The sequence below is a fragment of the Pseudopipra pipra genome, chromosome 8, assembly GCF_036250125.1.
Source record: "Pseudopipra pipra isolate bDixPip1 chromosome 8, bDixPip1.hap1, whole genome shotgun sequence".
Lineage (NCBI taxonomy): Eukaryota > Metazoa > Chordata > Aves > Passeriformes > Pipridae > Pseudopipra > Pseudopipra pipra.
The window spans coordinates 8,552,981-8,571,823 of record NC_087556.1 but is presented as its reverse complement, the minus strand read 5'-3'; the positions used below and the strand labels follow the sequence as shown (position 1 = coordinate 8,571,823).

Sequence of the window (18,843 nt, the reverse complement as noted above, 5' to 3'; positions counted from 1 at the left end):
AAAGGTTTAAGAAAGTTGACTTTCTTAAGGTCAGATTTTGAATTTTCCATGGACTGATTTTTGGCCAGTCTCTATGATTTGGATTGGGTTGGGTTTTTATGATTTTTATTTTTGTTCAACTTCCAGAAAATATTGGAATAACTAGAAAAGATATAAAAGGAAAAGGGTGACTAGAGATATCAGATTGCTTCTATATGAACAGAGTATACAGGCCACTATTTTTCAGCTCAGTAAGCAGGCAAAAGGAGGGAGTGTGACCAGGTGCTTAGGAACCAAAGAGATAAAAAGATGAAATGGGAACAATTACTCATTTTTTCTCATAGCTGAAACCTAGATAATACTTAATAAAATGAACTGGTGGCCAGCTTACAACCTGTAAGAGAAAGTACATTTTCAGAGACTGCATGCTTATATTTTGGAATTCATTGCCACAGAATGTGTGGGAGAGAGAAGTTTAAATGGACTCAGAAGACCTTAGGAAAATGAATGCCTGATGGGTCCACTGAGGAAATAGTCTTTATATTGCATTAAGGAGATATTTCTTACACTTAGAATTTCATGAGAGGGAATACTGATTTTTTCTTTAAACGTATAAATGGCTGGATAACAATCACCATAGCAACAAAAAGAATATCAGGTTAAAGCAGTAAGAAAGGGATTTAATGACTGTAACGTGTGTAGTTTTTTCCTCCTCAGATATGTTTGTAGTAATTCTTTGCCATATTTCTGCATCCATATTTCTCTGAGGGCATTGCCCATTTTAGCCCTAATGTTGCATACAAATACTCTGCTGTTCATTGTTGAGAGACTGCCTGCCCCGCAGTGACCGAGAGCCATTTACACTGTAGAAATAAATCTTGTAATGTTTTAAGGTAGGCTGATCTTAAAATGAGGTCTGACCACTGGGTCATTCCCAGGGAGCTGCTGCCTTTCCCCCACTGGAGGCTCTGCTGCTTATCTGTGGTCCTCCATGGGCTGAAAGAGTTTGTCTCCTCCCACTGAGAAGTTTGGACCATGGATAAATCATGTCCTGCTTTCTAATTTGATCGGGCCTGACCTTTCTAGAACCTTTTTCAAGACTTTGAGAACAACAGCACATCAGGTGCAATATTAAATGAGCTTTGTAGTAATTATATAAACTTACTAAATCATTGAATCCTCTTAAACATGATGTAGGGTGCTCTTATAAAGGTTCTTGGAGATCAGTGTTTATTTTTAAAGCTGTAGTAAGGAATCTGGAAGGCAAGCCTTTAAGCATTACACAGAGCACAAACTGTATTTCTTACCTGCTTTCATTTCTTACCTTTGACTACTTTGCTGAAATTACCACATCCTTTCTAGTGATGGAGTTTCGCTGGTACATGTCAGTTTGTGGAGCTTGGGAAAAGTATTTATTACCGTAATCATTCTTATATACCCTATGTGTACTGTCTGTCACTGTGTAAAATTGCTCAGAAGTTCTGAACTTCCAGTTTGTTTTTTTTAAAAGCTAAAAATTCTCCTGAATGCTGATTTGAAGCAGGGAAAAATGAAGCAGGGCAATAGGCTGTAAGCAAAAGCAGTAAGCAGTAACATGTAAAAATATTTTTCATGCTTACCACAGTTTCTTTATGAAGGCTATTCAAAGATTAGCTAAGTGTATTGCTATATTCCTTGTGAACACTTAGCAACTGGTATATAGCTTATATAAATGATAATATCTATGGATATAATGTTTGTATATTCTCTGCTAATTGGCTTCATGAGCAAGATGATTTTATTTGCCTTACAAAACCTGCTCTATGTATGTAACAAAGCCCAAGGGATAAATATATTTTTGAAAGCTGTTTCAATATAGCTTTGTTGTTAATTAAAACCATTAAATGCCTATCATTGTACAGAAGGAAAGCCATGTTATCCTTAATACTATCTACTGTTCTTCTGTTTCTTGGAGAGGTAATTATCCATTACCAAACACCGAGTTATGGTTTTTTTTACTCAGTGGTTTTCTTTGTTGGAGAAAAATATCTGCAAATTTTTGAAACCATTTTGTGTCATTTCTAAGAGAAACAAGGATAAAGATAAAGTCATATTGTAAAGATCTAAATAAGGAAAGTTCAGAAAAAACAGAACTTTTAAATTTATGACAAGAATTTTCAATGATTCATGGATATGGGTGTAGATACCAGTGTGATAACCAGAGCTGGCCAAAATCATTTTAAAATCTTTAGCAGTGAAACTTTGACATTTAGGGTTGTGACTGATGTTAAGAGAGAATATTAACTTGTCTTGACAGTAATTCTGATAAAATATTGGGGTTTTTTAAATGGTCATTTTAAAGTACCAACATTTTATCTAAGACTTTGACCTCTTTGTGTTATTTGTTTTATAAATTACATTTTTAAATCCACTTTTTGTCTAGAACATTGTCCTTATTGTTATATCAAGGCCACCAAAATATCATCAGGTAATTAGATAATAGCAACGGTAGAAAAATGGAATAAAATAACAAATGTATACAAATGTCAGGGAAAAATGTAAGAAGACAATCTTGAAGCTTTTAGATAGAATTTTCAAATCTCGAAAATTTTAGATAGAATTTTATTTTTTAAATAATTTTCTACCAAAAAAAATACTCTTGAAGTTGTGGAGTTTTGTCAGGAGCATGACAGAAGAGCGGTTTCAATACATAAGTGGGAGCTGGCTCGATACGTGACACCAAAGAGTGGGCTGAATTTGGATTTTGTTCTGGGATGACTCAGTGCTATCACCCAGAATCAGAAAGTGAATTCATGATGGCCAAGCTTCAGAAGGTCTGCACCTTTTGAAATCACACCACAGTCTGTTTCTCATGGGCCAGGCTGTGAAAAGTTCGGTTGTTAGAACCGCAGAAATACGTATGGGCTCCTCGAACATGTAGCGAGACATCAAAAGCATTCAGCTCAGATAATTTCCAAGAAATCCAGTAAGGAATTGCAAAAAAGAGCAGTTGTTTTACCGTAGCCAGTTGTAGTGTACCAGTTAATATAAGTGCAGAGCTCTTGTGTAGAACAACTGGAGAAGACGGCAGGTCCCAACAGCTGTCCAGCTGCACAAACCTCTCTTGCTCTCCTTCCCCAGTAGAATTAATAGAATGTCACTACAGGGAGGTCTTTGGTTACTACACTGCACAGAGCAGTACAGGAACCTATAGAAAATCAAAAAGAATTTGTATTTGTTGTTAGATCCAACTTTTCGATGACTTTTTTGTTTACAAAACAGTCTGCTGAGTTCACCACTGCAGAGATAACAAGTTCTTCTCTCAAAAGCTTGTAATTGCCCACCAAAAAGCATTTGGAAGCTTTGAAAAGAATCTGTTCTCTGTGTGAAACAGATTTGTTTCCATTTTACCCACACATAATGAGTAATGGTGTTGGGAATTGGTTCAGTTTTGTTCACGAGCAGCTACTTTTGAGCTACCTGATTTCCAGTATTTAGCTGTAGCACTCAGAGTATCCTTGGAGTCCAGCACCTGTTGTCTCTCACTGTCACTGAGCAATGACTTTGCTTTTTAAATGTCAAAAGAAAGAAGAGGGGCTTGTTTGTCTTTCAAATAGGTAACTCAGTGGCAAGGAGCTCATGGTGTAGGGTTTTTAAGTTGGTAACTAGTGACATCTGTTGAGGACTTTAAATCTGGATTGGTCTAACTTTTATGATTGCTTAACAGTTTTAATTTTATGCTTAGCGACCTGGTTGTCCATATCAAAGGGTAATTTACAATGCCCCTGGCAAGTGCCTGACTCAGCAGAATCTAGGGTACTCACAGTTAATTTATTTGACCCTTAAAAGAATTGTGCTGCTGCACATACATCTTTTCTGTATCAGTGCTGTCATCTGATTCAACAGCAGCGTTTCTATACTACAGCATGTTATTCGTATCTTAAAGCCTTGAAAAGTGGCAAAACTGCAGATTGACAGGGGTGCAAATTTTCTGCCTGCTTTGCAAGAGAGAAGCCTGTGAGCTTCTAGGAAAAAATACCTCAGATTTATTTTCCACACCTTTTTCACTACGTTTTGATTTTGTGTTAGGGAAATTAAATACAAAAAATTTGGAGACAGAGCAATACTTGCCTGTACTTTATAAAGAAGCCATCAGAGGATAATATTCTTGTTCATATTGTTTTCATCACTCTTATGATTGCTTCATTTAGTGCTACATCTTTTTCAGTGCCTGTGTTGCTGCACTAATAACATCAGCATGTTGCAGTCACTGCTCCTTCAAAGAGTGGTATTAATTGAAGCAATTTATTCTACCAGAGCTGAAGATGGCCTATTTATACTTTCATATAATGAATATTAACAGGTTACATTTATCTTGTCATGTCCTTTCAACTCCTTTTTCTGCTAAGTGTGGATTTGCTACCCCAGACATGCTTTGCCCAGGCTCAGCACAGCAGAACCTGGGTGTTTCTGTGTGCCATGAGAGGTCAGAGATGCTCACCAGCTATCACAATATGGAAAGAGGAGCAACTCTGAACTGGTATCATTGCTCCCCCATTATTTGCTAGCAAAATAATGTCTCACTCTGCCAAATAATGGAGCAGCATCTTATTTCAGCGAAAGAAGATGATATTCATAATTTGTGTCCTTCAACATAATATTAAATGATGTATATGCAATATGAAGTATATGGTGCTGATCCGTTTCCAGGGAGTATGAGAAGTCTTACACTGTGACAATAAAACCTGTAGGGTTACAGAAAACTACAGCTTTAATTTTCCATGAAACTCTTCAGTCAGGGTACTGCAGAAAGCAGTATACACAAATGCATGTATAAGAATATCTTGGCTTCCTTAATATTAGTAGTATAAGGCATAATGTATCTAATCTTCATTTATGTTGTAGAGCTCTATTATATATAAAATAGTTTGCTTTTAATAGTATGGTCATTACAATTAGTTGAATTGATCTTTGGCTAATGAAGAACATAAGGGAAAACAGGTCCTCTCACACCAAAATATTTGATATTCTTTGCAATGATGAACCATAAAAGTTGTGGAGCAAGATACTGCTGTGTTAGGATAGGTGGGGTCAAAATTGTTAATTGCAGTGGACAGCAGAATTTGTAGAGCAAGAGCTGAGTAAATACACAGGCTTTTAGAGAATCACAGTTTTAATGCTGAAATACCTCTATCAAAGCCTCTGCTTGTAGTCCTGTCCTCCTAAACTATCAGTTCTGAGATAGCTATTGTAGTTCTTCCCTTCTAGGTTTTCTCTATCTATTATGTAGGACTTATTGTAAATGACATGGAGAGAAAGAGAGACTCTATATCCTAGACTCTAGTTACTCTCTGATGATGATAGTGGTTAAGTACTATAGGTGATCTTACATGACAAAAACATGTTTCTGATAATTTGTATTTTGTTTTAAGGCAATGTAATTTTTATAATTTTTCTTTGGTTTTGAGCTGTTTGAATTGTTTCAGAATTTTTATTCCCATTTGTACAAGTTTTCTCCTTGTTACTATGGAGCTTCTTGCTGAGGTACATTTTGTTTGCACAACTGGAGATTTGTTTTCTTAAATTTTAAATCAGAATTTCGTGGGATTATCTGTGTGGTAGCGACTCAGTTACTTCCACTCTTTTCTCTTAATTGTGAGCCAGTTGCCTTACATAGTTTGAAGGGCATTATGCTACTTCAAGGGCAGACTTTATGTGGCATCCTAATCCCAGATATTTGCCATTTATCTCGCTGGCTTCTCAGGCGAGCAGTGGTGTATATCTGTTTCCTTAGATATGTCAGTTCAGGTCAATTGCTCTTTCCTACTCAAATCCCTCCTTCAGCGTTCTTGAACTTTCTTTATTTTCTATTCTAGGTCTATGCTCAATTAATTTTATATAAGTGTAACTCTCAGGATTCAGTAGTATTACGTAGGCTTCCCAAGTTAACGATTGTAGGCTGGGACCTTAAATTGCTCCTGTGCACTTTCTACTTAATTTCTCCCTGGCTGAGTTCTAGGAATGGCTTCATTTCAGCAGTGGGGAATGGATTTTTCTATTGAAGTTGAACATACATGAGGTTTTCAAGTATTCAAGAATTATGACATTCTTCAAAAAGACTACACCTATATCTTTTACCTCTGTGAAAAACTATAATGGGCTTAAAGATGGTGATTAATGCACTCATCTGAGAAATGGCAAAGTAATGAGATCACAGTTTAAACCTTGAACTTTGCGACTTGGAGTTGTTCCACACAGGACAAAAGTATCCTAATCACCTTTGGCAGTGTTGTGTGAAACACTGGCTCAGATCTGATACCTCTAGTGAATTCAGGAACCATGAGAGTGTTCTTTGATTTCCTTTATATAGGCACTCCCTCACATCCTGGATGTGCCAAGCCTTTCCCATAAAAAAATTGCTTTATTTAGAGATACTGAAAAAATGTCTGCCCTTTTGTCTGTCATTTCACAGTCTGCATTGAGAATGAATAAATGTTTCTAGGAAACAGTTTGTATTTGATGTGAAAGGGTCTCTGTAGATTATTAGAAGTTAGCAGCAGTAGTTCTGTTGCCTTTTAGCTAGTTTTGTTTCTAATTTTTCTGTTCCTTAGTCATCATTACCTTCAATATTCACAGTTGTGTATCTTTTATTGTTTTTTTATGACCTGAATCCTCCACCCCAGCAGTATTTGTCCTGTTCTCCCTTGGTTTTCTTCCATCATGCCTAAATCTTATTCAGACAGGTGCTAAATATTGTATTAAGACTATATATTCTTCTCAGCTGTGTTGTGAGTGCTCTCTGTGCAGCCTATGCCATGAGACATGTGGAGTCCAAAACCACAGTGATACTCCTGCAGCTGCCCTTTTTTACAGGCTCACCGTCATTTGCAGCTCACCCTGCACAATTTGTCAGCATTAATTTCTGTGTTTATTTCTTCAGTTGAAGTATCTCTGTTTCCCATTTTTCTGTTCCATCAGTGTTCACTTCCAGTTATGCAAGATGCATATTATTTCTTCATGTCTGAATTCTTACCACTCCCATTTATTTTTCTCACTGTACTACTCTGACATATTTTTAACACTTTGTAGTTTTGAGATATCTTTGCATCTTTGACATTTTAATTTTATTAATTTCCTATTTCCTGTTCCAAAACACTAAAAAAGCTATTAATAAGATCTTGATATTGACTTGTTCTAAGCTACCTAAGAACTTTTTTCCTCATCTTGGTCATTCTTCACTGTTGCTTAGAAGCTAGTCTGTAAATCATGTGATATTGCCCCTATTCAGGAAACAAAATCAAATTTTCCTATGTGAGATTTCATAAGACCTTGTGTGAACTAAAACTAAAATGCAGATACAAGCATACTGTGCTCTTCTCTTTAGCAACAGCTTAATTCTGTGCTCTTAATTCTGCAGTACTATTGAAAAAGCAATAAAGTTTTTCCAGAATGACTTGTTAATTTTTAGGTCTTACTGCCTCATGCTCATCTTCCTGTGATTCGCTGGAGAAATTTTATTATCATTGATATAGCACCATAAATTTGCAAAAAAAAATTAAATTTGCACTAAAATTGGAATAAATGGCATTCTTCTCCCTGAAGATCTCTCATTCTTAAAGGCCCATTAAAGCATCAACAGTCACATCTGTGTCCTTCACAGAAAAACAGGGTCCTCCTGTAGAAGCATCAGTGGCATGACAGCCCCAGGGGAGGCAGCCCTTCCCTCTCCTCCATTTTTCTCACTTTATATTGGCTGGTCATTGCCTTTAAAGGGTTTACTTTCTCAGGAGATGGTTTGCTGTGGTATCAGGAATGGGAGATGGCAGCTTTCCATGATCTCCCTGCCCTTCTCTAAACTTTTACCACGCAGATGCAATCTCTGTGTGGCCCTTTAATGGCAAAGGGAGCATCTTGACCATGGAACAGGGTGGGATAAATCTTGCCCAGTATCTTATCCTTAATAATAACTATAAGATTATTCTTTGGAGTAGAAATGTTAGAATATTCCTAATAGTTATGTAGCCATGATGGAAATAAATTGCATCAGTGTTTGGATTTGCTTTCTAGTATGAGAATTGATACCTTTTTATTTTCTGAATCCTGTTTTATATTACTGTGGATTACACAAATATACAGTCCAAAACGTTTTTTAAACTTTTATTAATTGTTACCTTATATTTTAAATTAAAAGCTGTTAGTGCCTTCAAGGCAACTCCAGTCATAAAAATGGAAATGATGTTTCAGGAATCCTATCAGTTCTTTAATAATGACACATAATCTGAAGTGTGAGTCCTACTAATACTTTGTTGTGTAGGACAGCAAATTCTGTAGATTACTGTTATACTGCATTTAGAAAGAAATAGTGGACTTAAATGTTTTAAGTGGACTTAAATTTGTTTTAGAATTTAAATTAAATTCCTCTTATCCCTTAGAATTGCAGCAGAGGAGTGTTCAATTTACTCCATATATTTAATGGACCACTGTCTTCTTTCATATTTCTCTCCTGTAAACATTAATTTTCTTGTTTATGTTTTGTTTGTGTAATTTTTTATTATCATGTTCACTTAAAATCTGTTTTTATAATATAAGTGTTTCAGTAAGAGTTTAGCTATATTGCAAGGGAGTGAGGCACCGATGTTATTAAGAGCATCATACTTGACATACACTGTGTTGAGTTCAAGGTTAAGAAGCAGGTGGTCATTGAAGTGAAATCTGTTTTAATTCAACTTTAATCTAAAAGCATTATTAGATTGTGAGTGTCATAGATGAATTTATTTAACTCCTTGCACAGAACAGCTTTCATATTCACAGAAAATGTGCTCTGGTCTATATGTGTGCCTCTGGTTCCTAGAATGAGAACTGCTTGCCTTGCGCTCTCTTCACTTTCCTGCCTTTTAGAAGTTTTTCAGGTGTCAAGGCAGGGGGTCCCAAATTTAATTTCTTTGGATAGTATAACCTTAACTCCAAAGGAGTCAACAGATAGAAGATTTCAGGTTTTGGTAAAAAAGAAGATGTATGCTCTGGATAGATTATAACCATTTCAAACATTACTATACATCTGCTGATAATTATCTTTTTTTATTTCTTATGGGAATCACATTTTCCTTGAAAAGTAGATCATGTTTAGGATGGTGTCATACTTAAAATTGTGTTATATAGCAGTGACATGTATTATTTGGACAGTAGCTACCATGTCATAAACTAAAATTGTGTAGCTGATCACTCAATGATAGAAATATCAAATAGTTTTTTGCTAATGTCAGTTTTCAACTGTATTTACCAGTAGTTTGGGGTAATTTGCATCTCAGTTTGTTTGGGCCTGAGACAGACATTTGCCACAGTTTAATGGTATGCTTACAGCAGAGTTAGAAAATCTAAATTCCAGTTCCTGATTCAATGAATTTGTAATTATTGTGTAATAGAGTCGCATGAACAGGCAGACTTTGCAGACAAACAGATGTGTAATAAATGAGTTTATCATTCGTTCATCTCCTAAAGGAAGTGGCACACAGGCTCTCAATCTAATTGATCAGGTTCACAGGAGGTAGTGAATCTTGCACATCAGAGTTTAATTCATGCAGCCTTGATTTATTTGAGCAGGATTGTCTGCCTCATTATGCTGATGAGGGTTCTCACACTTGCATGGAGTTGTTTCTGATATTCTCTGGTGTGAGTTTGCCATGACACCGCAATATGATTTCCCCTGGGGATCTAATCACTCAAGTAAATGTTGGGCAGCCAACAGCTACATAATTAACAAAGTCATGAAATTGCTTTTTAGAATTTGACTTCTGGTTTATCAAAGGGAACTCAGGAACCCTAAGCTTATATAGACATTAAGTTTTCTTTGGAGGTCCTGACAGATACAAATACCTTTCAGAGCAAAGTCCTGAACAGCAGGTTCAACAGACATACTTTGGATGATGTCCTTTATGATTTGATATTCCTAGGTTGTATTTGTCTGTGTTTTGAGTAAGTATGTTTGTTTCATTCTGCATTACTTGTGGAGGGTTAAAATGTAAAAATTATGATTTTCTCTCCAAGCCTTTCCTTGAAGTTCTGATTGAAAATGATGTAAATATTGATAAAGATCAGAAACATGTCTTGAGTCAGTATTTTCCAACAAATTACCTTTTTGTCTGAATTCTACATTTGTTTCCTCTGTGTAGTCTTTATTGGATGATTTAACTTCTGATGTATGGCTAGAACTATGGGATTCCCAGCAACAGGGATGTTTCAGAAAGAGAAGTTAAGAAGGTTTAAGTTGAAAACCTTTCATAGAGTAGCTGATTTCAAAACTTGAACTCACATAACCCAGTAACTTGAGAACCAATAAATTCCCACCCAGACTGCCATTCAATACATGTTCCAGAGACCACTGATATTTTTTAAAACACATCCTGCAACTGCTGATTCTACAAGTAGTTCACCATCATCAGATCTAAAAGCCCTTTATCTCCTATCACCTGATGGCTGTGCTAGAACCTTCGGCTTCAGACTTCTGGTAGGAACTCAGCACATATTTTTACGAAGAATGAAACTCTAATGGCCTTAACAGCAGTACTCATTGTGTGTAACAGTGCTGGAAATTAGTTTCTTAGGCACTGATCTTGACAGGTCAGCTGTCACAAATTGATAGACATATCTGTAAATACATCAGTCCTATAAACAAAATTGTGTCTGCGAGAAGTGGAGGCTAAAATTGGCACATTTCTGAACAAGTGAAATGTTCCCTTCTGGAAATGGTTTTCCTTATGTTCCATTTATGAATTTTATCTGCATAGTTTGCTTTTTAGAGACTGAAAAGTTTGTGCCTCTATAGAGAAAACTATGGAGTTCTGTTCTGAAGTGAAATATGCTCCTTCTCCTTGCACTTATCCCTGCTGCATAAAAGGGGAATCTTTGTCTTGCTCCCTTTGAATAAAAGGAATAAGTTTATGGTTTTGCACTGGCATGTCTCCAGAATTTTTTGGAATTCTTGGAGTTAGTACAGAATGTGAAACATAAGGTATGCAAGAAGTCTAAGGCCCTGATAGTTTTTGAAATGTGAATGTGTGGGAGAAAGAATTAATACATCAGTCCATGAGAAGTAATAATTTGAATGTTTTACATTTCCCATTTTTTAATAAATATTTATTCATCACTTGTTGATTTTGCAAACGATTTTGGCCAAAATCTTAATCATATACTTACTGCCTAGGACTGCTGAAGAAGGCTTAAACAGTGAACTTTCTTTACGTATTTGAGACACAATATATACCACACACTCCCCTATACTAATCTGTGAAGTCTGTTGAACCACGTTGTTTTATGTCAAATGAAAAGCTGTCCATTTGGTTTGGCAATAGCAAGAGTAAGAAACATCTGGAAATATTTCAGAGCAAGCACCTAAATTCAAATTCAGAAGATACCATGGCTACAGGTATTTGTCTACCTGTTTTTTTGCAGACACTTCTATGTGTAGAAGCTCATCTGTCACTCCAAACTGGCATCACAGGGGAGTTTTCAGTCTAAGATACTTTAGCTTTCAGGTGTGTCATTAGAAAGCTGAATATTATTCATTCATTCTCCTCCTCCATCCTCCAGGTCATCTGGATAAAATGAGGTGCACTTTAATTCTTTCCTCTCCTATGTCACAGCTTTCAATATTTAGTGACTATGGAATAATTTTCATCAGTTGTGATAGTTGCTCAATATTCACTGAATGTCCCATTCTTTTTCTAGTTCCCTGTTTATCAGTTTAGTGCAACAAAACAAAAATAAAACTGTACAGATCTCTTCCATCACATTTTATTTGTTGATTTGATTTGTAAGGCTTTAGGATAAAACTGAAGTCATAGAAATAAATCATGTAAGACATCTAGCCATAGGCATTTTCAGTGAAATAAGTTCTTTCCAAGAAGGTTTTGACTTGTTACATGAAAATTAGCTTCTGGCAGGAGGAATCCACATTTCACAGATCTTGGACTGTGTTTAATTTCTACAGGGCATGCCTTCAGCTAACAACACTGCTTCCACATACGCGAGCATAGTATTGGTGTTTAAGAGTAGAGCTGGAAAAAAAAGAAGCAGCAGTTTCTACTCGGTACTATTTATGACTCTTCTGAGCGAAATGACACTGTGGATTCTGTTTGGAGGCAAAAAGAATATCTGACTGCTGCTGCTGCTCAAGAGCATATTTAGTTTCAACAATCCAAAGGTCACTTAAGATTGACTTTTCTATTGAACCTGTTCTATTGAGTTGGACTGCATTTCTCTTCAGAAATTGTGGTAAAATTGATTTTTAAGATTATATATTTAATTGAAAAATAAAATATTTAGATATAATATTCCAGAGAGATATCCTGAAAATATGCATCCAGGTACATCTGGCAGATGCATGAAATAGTGGTAGGTATGAGATATTTGTTCATCAGAGCCTAGGACCTCAATAGGCTGCTACTGTTTTAGAAATGAGTTAGAAGTAGGGCAAGAAAAGAGAAAATAGGACTTAAGATAGGATCTGAAGAAAATCTGAGAGAGGAGGCAATTTGACACCATAGAACCTATGTCAAGAACTTATTACTATCAGTGAGCAAAAATGTTGTGCAGCAGGAAAAATGGTCAGTCTTTGATAAACAGTGGAGAATTATTTGAAAATAGGCAGGAATCTGAGCAGAGAGGGAAATCTGGGATAGTGAAACCACAGATAATCCGCAAGACTGTCAGGCAATATAAACTTACTGAAGAGAAATGTCATATCAGAGTGATCTAAGCGAAATAATATGACAACTACCACAGATAATAGAGCAGTTACATTGCACGCATCCATGAAAATACATTCAGGCAAGGTACTTGTTTATGTCTATCCTCTGAATCTCACTAATTCTGATTCTGCATTAAAGAAACCCACACACCTCTCAACTTCTCTATATCAGTTCTGGATTGGGCCAAGCTACCATTAAATGTTTATGTAAATGCTGAAAGATTTCTGCTTACCAGGCCTTCAGACTCACTGCACTTTCTGTTCTAGTTGGCAACGTGGGACTCTGAGAAAGGACTGAATGGCAGCCTACAAGAGAGACGTCTGGGCAACGACTTACAAGGAGTGACACTCAAAGTGGTGACTGTCTTGGTACGATGCTCTTTGAAGGATCTTTCAGGAAACAAAACGCTCAAAATAAAAAGGACCTGACTGGGTATTTTGGGCACTTCCCGCAGTGTTTTTGCCTATCATTTTCAGTTCTGTATTTTTGGATGATCAGTTACATAAGCATGGAAGATAGATGATGGCCTTTTATTATTTTATGTGAAGCTGTGCGCTGTCAGAGATACAGAGCATTTGTTTGTTTGCTTATGCTGTTTTTCTGCATTGTAATTCCTACCAGGCACAGAACCAGCACAGGGCCTGAGTGCACAGGGGTGCATTTCAGATATTGTGCTTTAACTTGGATAGGCAATTTCCAGCATTTCATGGATTTTAAGATCAGATGGGCCAATTATGATAATCTAATCTTGGCTCTTGTACACTGCAGGCTGTAAAATTTAATCAAGTGTTTCCTCCATCAAGCTCATAAATTCCCATTGAGATAAACTATATCTTTTAGAAAGGTGACATCTTTCCAAAAAAATCATTATGCTTTTGGGACTACTGTCTCTTAGACTCTGAGTGGTAGAAGAGCTCCTGTCAGCCAAGTTCTACATTAGGGGCAAATTAGGGCTTAAATGCATTCCTGCCTGAAATATTGTAGTCTGCAGATTGCAGAATGTGATGTCTTTCTGTGGCTTTTAATCATCTTTTTCTGAATCATGGTACAAATAGGCAGTACTACATGAGATCATTAAGACACTCCCTCCAGCCCTCAGTTTACTTTTCTCTATTTATGCTGTAGCTGATGTGAGAGGTAAGCAGACAATGCGAGTACCAGGGTACAAAGGCAGCCCGCTGTGGTGGCTGTGCTGCTGGCATCCCTGGCATTCCCCTGCAGGAGAGCAGGACACTTGTGCCCAACAGAAAACATCCCTCAAAATGCTGCATTTCCTTGGTCCCAAAACATACTTTTAAATTAAAATATTCCAGAAACTAGTACTCATGAAGCTTATTCTTTGAATTTTCAAAATTTTAAGTGTTCGCTAAATGCAGTGTTTTTAGCTCTTGTTTCAATGTCTCCTGGATAAAAGATTAAGAATTGTATGTAAAAGATGGCTTTCCAAATCTAATATGATCTGAGATACATGGACAGCAGTAATCTTCCTATCTAGGACTGATGTGCTGAACTTAAAATCTGTACTCTAGACAGTTATTTAGGACACTAAGTTAGGTCTATGTGCCTCCTTTATCACCAGTGAGAAGAGGCAGGTGTTTTAGAGAGGAACTAATCCTGTGGATGCCAGGAAGCTGCTAGAGGGGGTTGAGTTGTCTTCTGGAGTCTTTGCCTCTTCTCAAGAACTATGGAAACCTAAGGCCATGGACAGGGCTCAGGTGCTGAGGTGGTGGTGTCTGACTGGGATGCTTCACAGTATCCCACATTGCCTACAGTTTTTGCCTCAGAAGGTTATGAGTGTCTCAAAATCTGTGCCAAGTTGTTCAGAATTAACTCAGGAAACGTCCTTTTGCTAAGAGGAACAAACTAAAAATCTTGTTTCAAGTGTCAGTTAAGATGTTGTTTTGTTCTCAGGAAGAACCTTTTGTGATGGTGGCGGAGAACATACTTGGGCAGCCAAAACGATATAAAGGATTTTCCATTGATGTCTTGGATGCACTTGCCAAGAATCTAGGCTTCAAGTATGAGATATATCAAGCTCCTGATGGCAAATACGGACACCAGCTCCAAAACAGCTCATGGAATGGCATGATTGGAGAACTTATTAACAAGGTACACAGAGAAGAAGCTGCACTATAAGAAAAAAAAAAGAAAAAATATTACTCTTTGGAGTAGGGTGTCAAAGCTTTGTAAAGGTGTTTAAATATTCTCCTTTCCTCATTTCAAAATACAAGAGAATGAATTAGGATGAAAGCATCAGTGCAGAATGCTTCTGGGCTTTGCATGGTTTGAGTGTGATTTAAACTGCAATTTAAGACCTACCTGTATACAGGATAGAAACTAAAGAGGCTCTTGTTTTATTTGCTCCCAACTACTCTCAACGTAAATTATATCAGTGTAAATCTGTGTGTTTATATAGCTATTAGAAGAGAGGACATGCATTTGTGTGAGGGAATGACTATAGAAAATAGAGAAAAAAGGTATTCTTCAATATGAATTTCTATTATTTTAATTTTTGTCATTATGTGTTTGCTATTTTTTTGTAGATAGGACTTTATTTCTGTCACTTTGTTTGACTCCAACACAGGAAAAGTGACCTAGTAATAGGGGACCAGAATTTGAACTGATCTCAAGATTATTCATTCATTTAAAACAGAGAGGACCAAATTTCTTTTCTTAAATACAATCTTGCAAATCCAGGAGTAAATTAACTGTACTCCATTCAAGTAGATGGGGAAAGCTTGTAGCTTAGAATCTCTCAGAAAATTGAATTAGAGTATATTTTGTTAATGTTCTTGCTATCTGACATGGGACGAATGTTAATCAAGAAGAAGAATCAAAGGAATTAATATTCCATGTTGCTGCCCTCTGTAGGAAAGGTTACTCTTCTGCAGTGGAGTTATTACTGAAAATTAAAACTTTCTCATTGTCTAATAAATAGGTGGCTCAGTATCTGGTAAGTAGATGTTTAGAAAGAAATAGAAGCAATTAAAGCAATAGCCAATGTGTGTGATAAGGGGATGTTCTTGGTTGGTGCTAGGAAACATAAAGAATTTTTACCTTATTTTGCATTGACATAAGCTGTTTGATTTTCATTGATTTAAAAATGAGTTAAGGAATCCTGTTAAATTTCCTTGGAAATTGCTTTCTTTGAAGCAATAAAGTGTCTATTGTGGTATATTTAAAAAGTATTTCTGCTACCAGTTGTTCCATTGACTCCAAAGGATTTTAAAGCAGACCTCCCTCATCTAATATTTACTTTACTTTCCCAGCAAAATTAGAGATAAGGAACAGAATGTACATTCTGTGTTTTGAAGAGAGCTCTTCTTATTTAGATGGAAAAATATTGAAAATCTAACTGCAGCTCTTCAAAAGCTTTGGGAATCTTATTTATTAACTTCTTTTTTTTTCCTTCATCAAGTTTGCATACTCTTTAAGGACCATCTCCAAGTAAAACCTACTTGTTTTAAATGTTGAAGTCAAAGCAGTTTCAAGAACGAGGTTGCTTTTGGTGCCTTCTTCCTGTTACTACTTTTTGCAATCAATTTATTCATTTTAAAAAACAAACAAAATCTTCTCCCCAGTTGTCACATAAAGTCTCTTCATGAATATGGAAAGCTGGCAATTCTGCAGGGAGAAAAACAAACACTAGCTCTTCACACCTTGCTACCAAATACACCAGCTAAATAAATGGTGTTTCTTTATTGCTTGCAGTGCACCAAGGTAATATGGTTTGGAAAACAAGTGAGGGATAAAGGTTAAATAAGTTGCACTTCCAGAGAGTTCAAGAGTACCTTGACAGGTTATGTTTCACTCCTCTGCTTTAGACCAATGCAATTAACTAATGCTTAAATTATGAAACAGATTCTGATTTTATTTTTAGCCAATTTATATAAATACATCTAAATGTTTTAAGTTATAGAAAGAAAGTGTCTCCTTAAGGCTCACGCTGGCCAAAATGGTGGTGAAAGGGAGAGCTCTGACCTGTTGCGCTTGTCTCGCAGAGAGCAGACCTGGCCATCTCAGCCATCACCATAACACCCGAACGAGAGAGCGTCGTGGACTTCAGCAAGCGCTACATGGACTATTCTGTGGGCATCTTAATCAAAAAGCCCGAAGAGAAAATCAACATCTTCTCTCTCTTTGCCCCTTTCGACTTCGCGGTGTGGGCCTGCATCGCCGCAGCCATCCCCATAGTCGGCGTCCTGATCTTCGTCCTCAACCGCATCCAGGCAGTCAGGGCACAGAACGCTGCCCAGCCCAGCCCTTCTGTGTCCTCCACCCTCCACAGTGCCATCTGGGTTGTGTATGGAGCCTTTGTTCAGCAAGGTACTTACCGTCCTATAAATGCCACTGAAAGCCCTTCAGAAATGGTCTGCCTTGGGTAAAGCAGGGCAGGATGTGTCAGTCTTGGCCAGAGTGGGCTAAAGATGAAAGAGGAGGCTTGTGTGGGGAGGTAATATGTTTTATTAGCCTAGCTGAGGGAAAGTGGGAAGAGGTAAGTAAGATTGGGGGATGTATTTCTTTTTTTTTAATGGCTTTTCTGCCTCTCAGTAAGTCCAGAAGAAGGAGTAGCAGGCTTTTTCTCTTTGGGAAAATTGTTACACTAGAAATAAACTACAGAGCTGCTTGGTGCAGAATTACAACACTACTCCAGCTCTGAAACTAGTACTTTTTCTAATTGTTTGAATTTCATTTATAAATATAAATAGAAATTTATATACTTTTGAGCTTATGTGAGACAATTCAACTCTTGGTTCTTTGAATTGATTATGAAAATTATTTGTGGTCTTATAACTACCCTCAGGAATCTCTAGGCATAGGACTAAACCTACTGAATTCAGGAAGGCTGTTACCATTAACAAAGTTAGTTTTGTAACTAATTGCTTGCAAAATCTGCCCACACAGTTTTTGTGTCATATCTATAATGTTAGTTCTATTCTTGAAAGGCAGGTCTTGTTGAATGCCGATATGTGGGTAAGTTATTAACCTTTTTCTACATTTTTTGTTGTTGTGATTGCAAGCTTATAAAGCTTCAACTGGAAAATCCTTCCTACTGCTGTGAAACTTGGTCCCTCATCTCATTAAGGTGGCATCCCTGACAGGTTTAAGTGCAGTAAGATATAGTCAGCACAAATGTATGCTGAATTGACTACCACCAGCTCTATGGTAAAGTTTAGCCTCCAATGATGTTCAAGCATGAATGTGCTTGAAGACTGCTGGAAAGAAATCTTCACGTTATTTGAAATCTTGCAAAGAGTAACAAGTAATAACACTAATGCTTCAGTCTTTTCAGATTTAAGTACAGCAACGATAGCACACAAAACGTTGGGCAGCTCTGTGGTTTTTTTTCCCCAGTTCTAAAATTATAATTGAAACCAGAACATTACTATATTCTGAGCACTGTAATTGATTTAATTCCTGCATATTAGTTGTGCTTCACTATTCAACTTTCTTTATTCAGAACTTTTTTCATGTTCTCTAGATTTGATCCTCAATAATTCTCAAGGGAAATGTGTTGAAAGATGATTTTCTAGAACACTGTCTAGGGCAAGATGTTGACTGGCAAAAATACTTTTAAATTATCAGTGTCAACAGAAGCAATGCTTTTTCCACAGTGAAAGGGAGGACTGGAGGGGGAGCAGAGAGGGAGCTCCAACAAAGTCTAACACAACAGGGCACACAGAGGGTGATTGTAAATGGAAGCTGCTGAGAGACCCTTATTTTCTCTGTTTATTTGTAGGGAGTGAATCCACTGTCAATTCTGTGGCAATGCGCATTGTAATGGGAAGCTGGTGGCTCTTCACCCTTATCGTGTGCTCTTCCTACACAGCGAATTTAGCAGCATTTCTCACAGTATCAAGGATGGATAATCCCATCAGGTAAGAGCCTCTTCTTAACATGAAGCTAGAAACTTGGATTTCACAGGACGGTATTATCCATTTGAGCACTCATTCTTGCAAGAAAGAGATAACTCTCTAATAAAATACTCTTCTTATTTGCTGTGTCTGTTTTTCTCTTCTCTCCCCCCTCCACCTTCACTCCAACAGCCCCCAAGCAGTTTTGACAAGTGCATGGAGGGGACAATGGCACTTCAATTGTGTGTTTTTCCAGAAGAGAGGTCTTTTGTATGTTCCTGGTT

At 37.0% G+C, this 18,843-nt stretch overlaps 1 protein-coding gene across 5 annotated transcripts in view; it reads left to right on the top strand.

Moving 5' to 3' along the window:
* Positions 1-18,843, top strand: part of GRID1 (glutamate ionotropic receptor delta type subunit 1) — a 512,549-nt gene that overhangs the window by 441,967 nt on the left and 51,739 nt on the right. For all 5 annotated transcript variants that reach the window (XM_064662445.1, XM_064662441.1, XM_064662442.1 and 2 more), the window contains exons 9-12: positions 12,971-13,072; positions 14,616-14,813; positions 16,706-17,030; positions 18,445-18,583. In XM_064662445.1, coding sequence (XP_064518515.1) covers positions 12,971-13,072; positions 14,616-14,813; positions 16,706-17,030; positions 18,445-18,583 — 764 coding nt within the window. The remainder of the gene's footprint in view (positions 1-12,970; positions 13,073-14,615; positions 14,814-16,705; positions 17,031-18,444; positions 18,584-18,843) is intronic.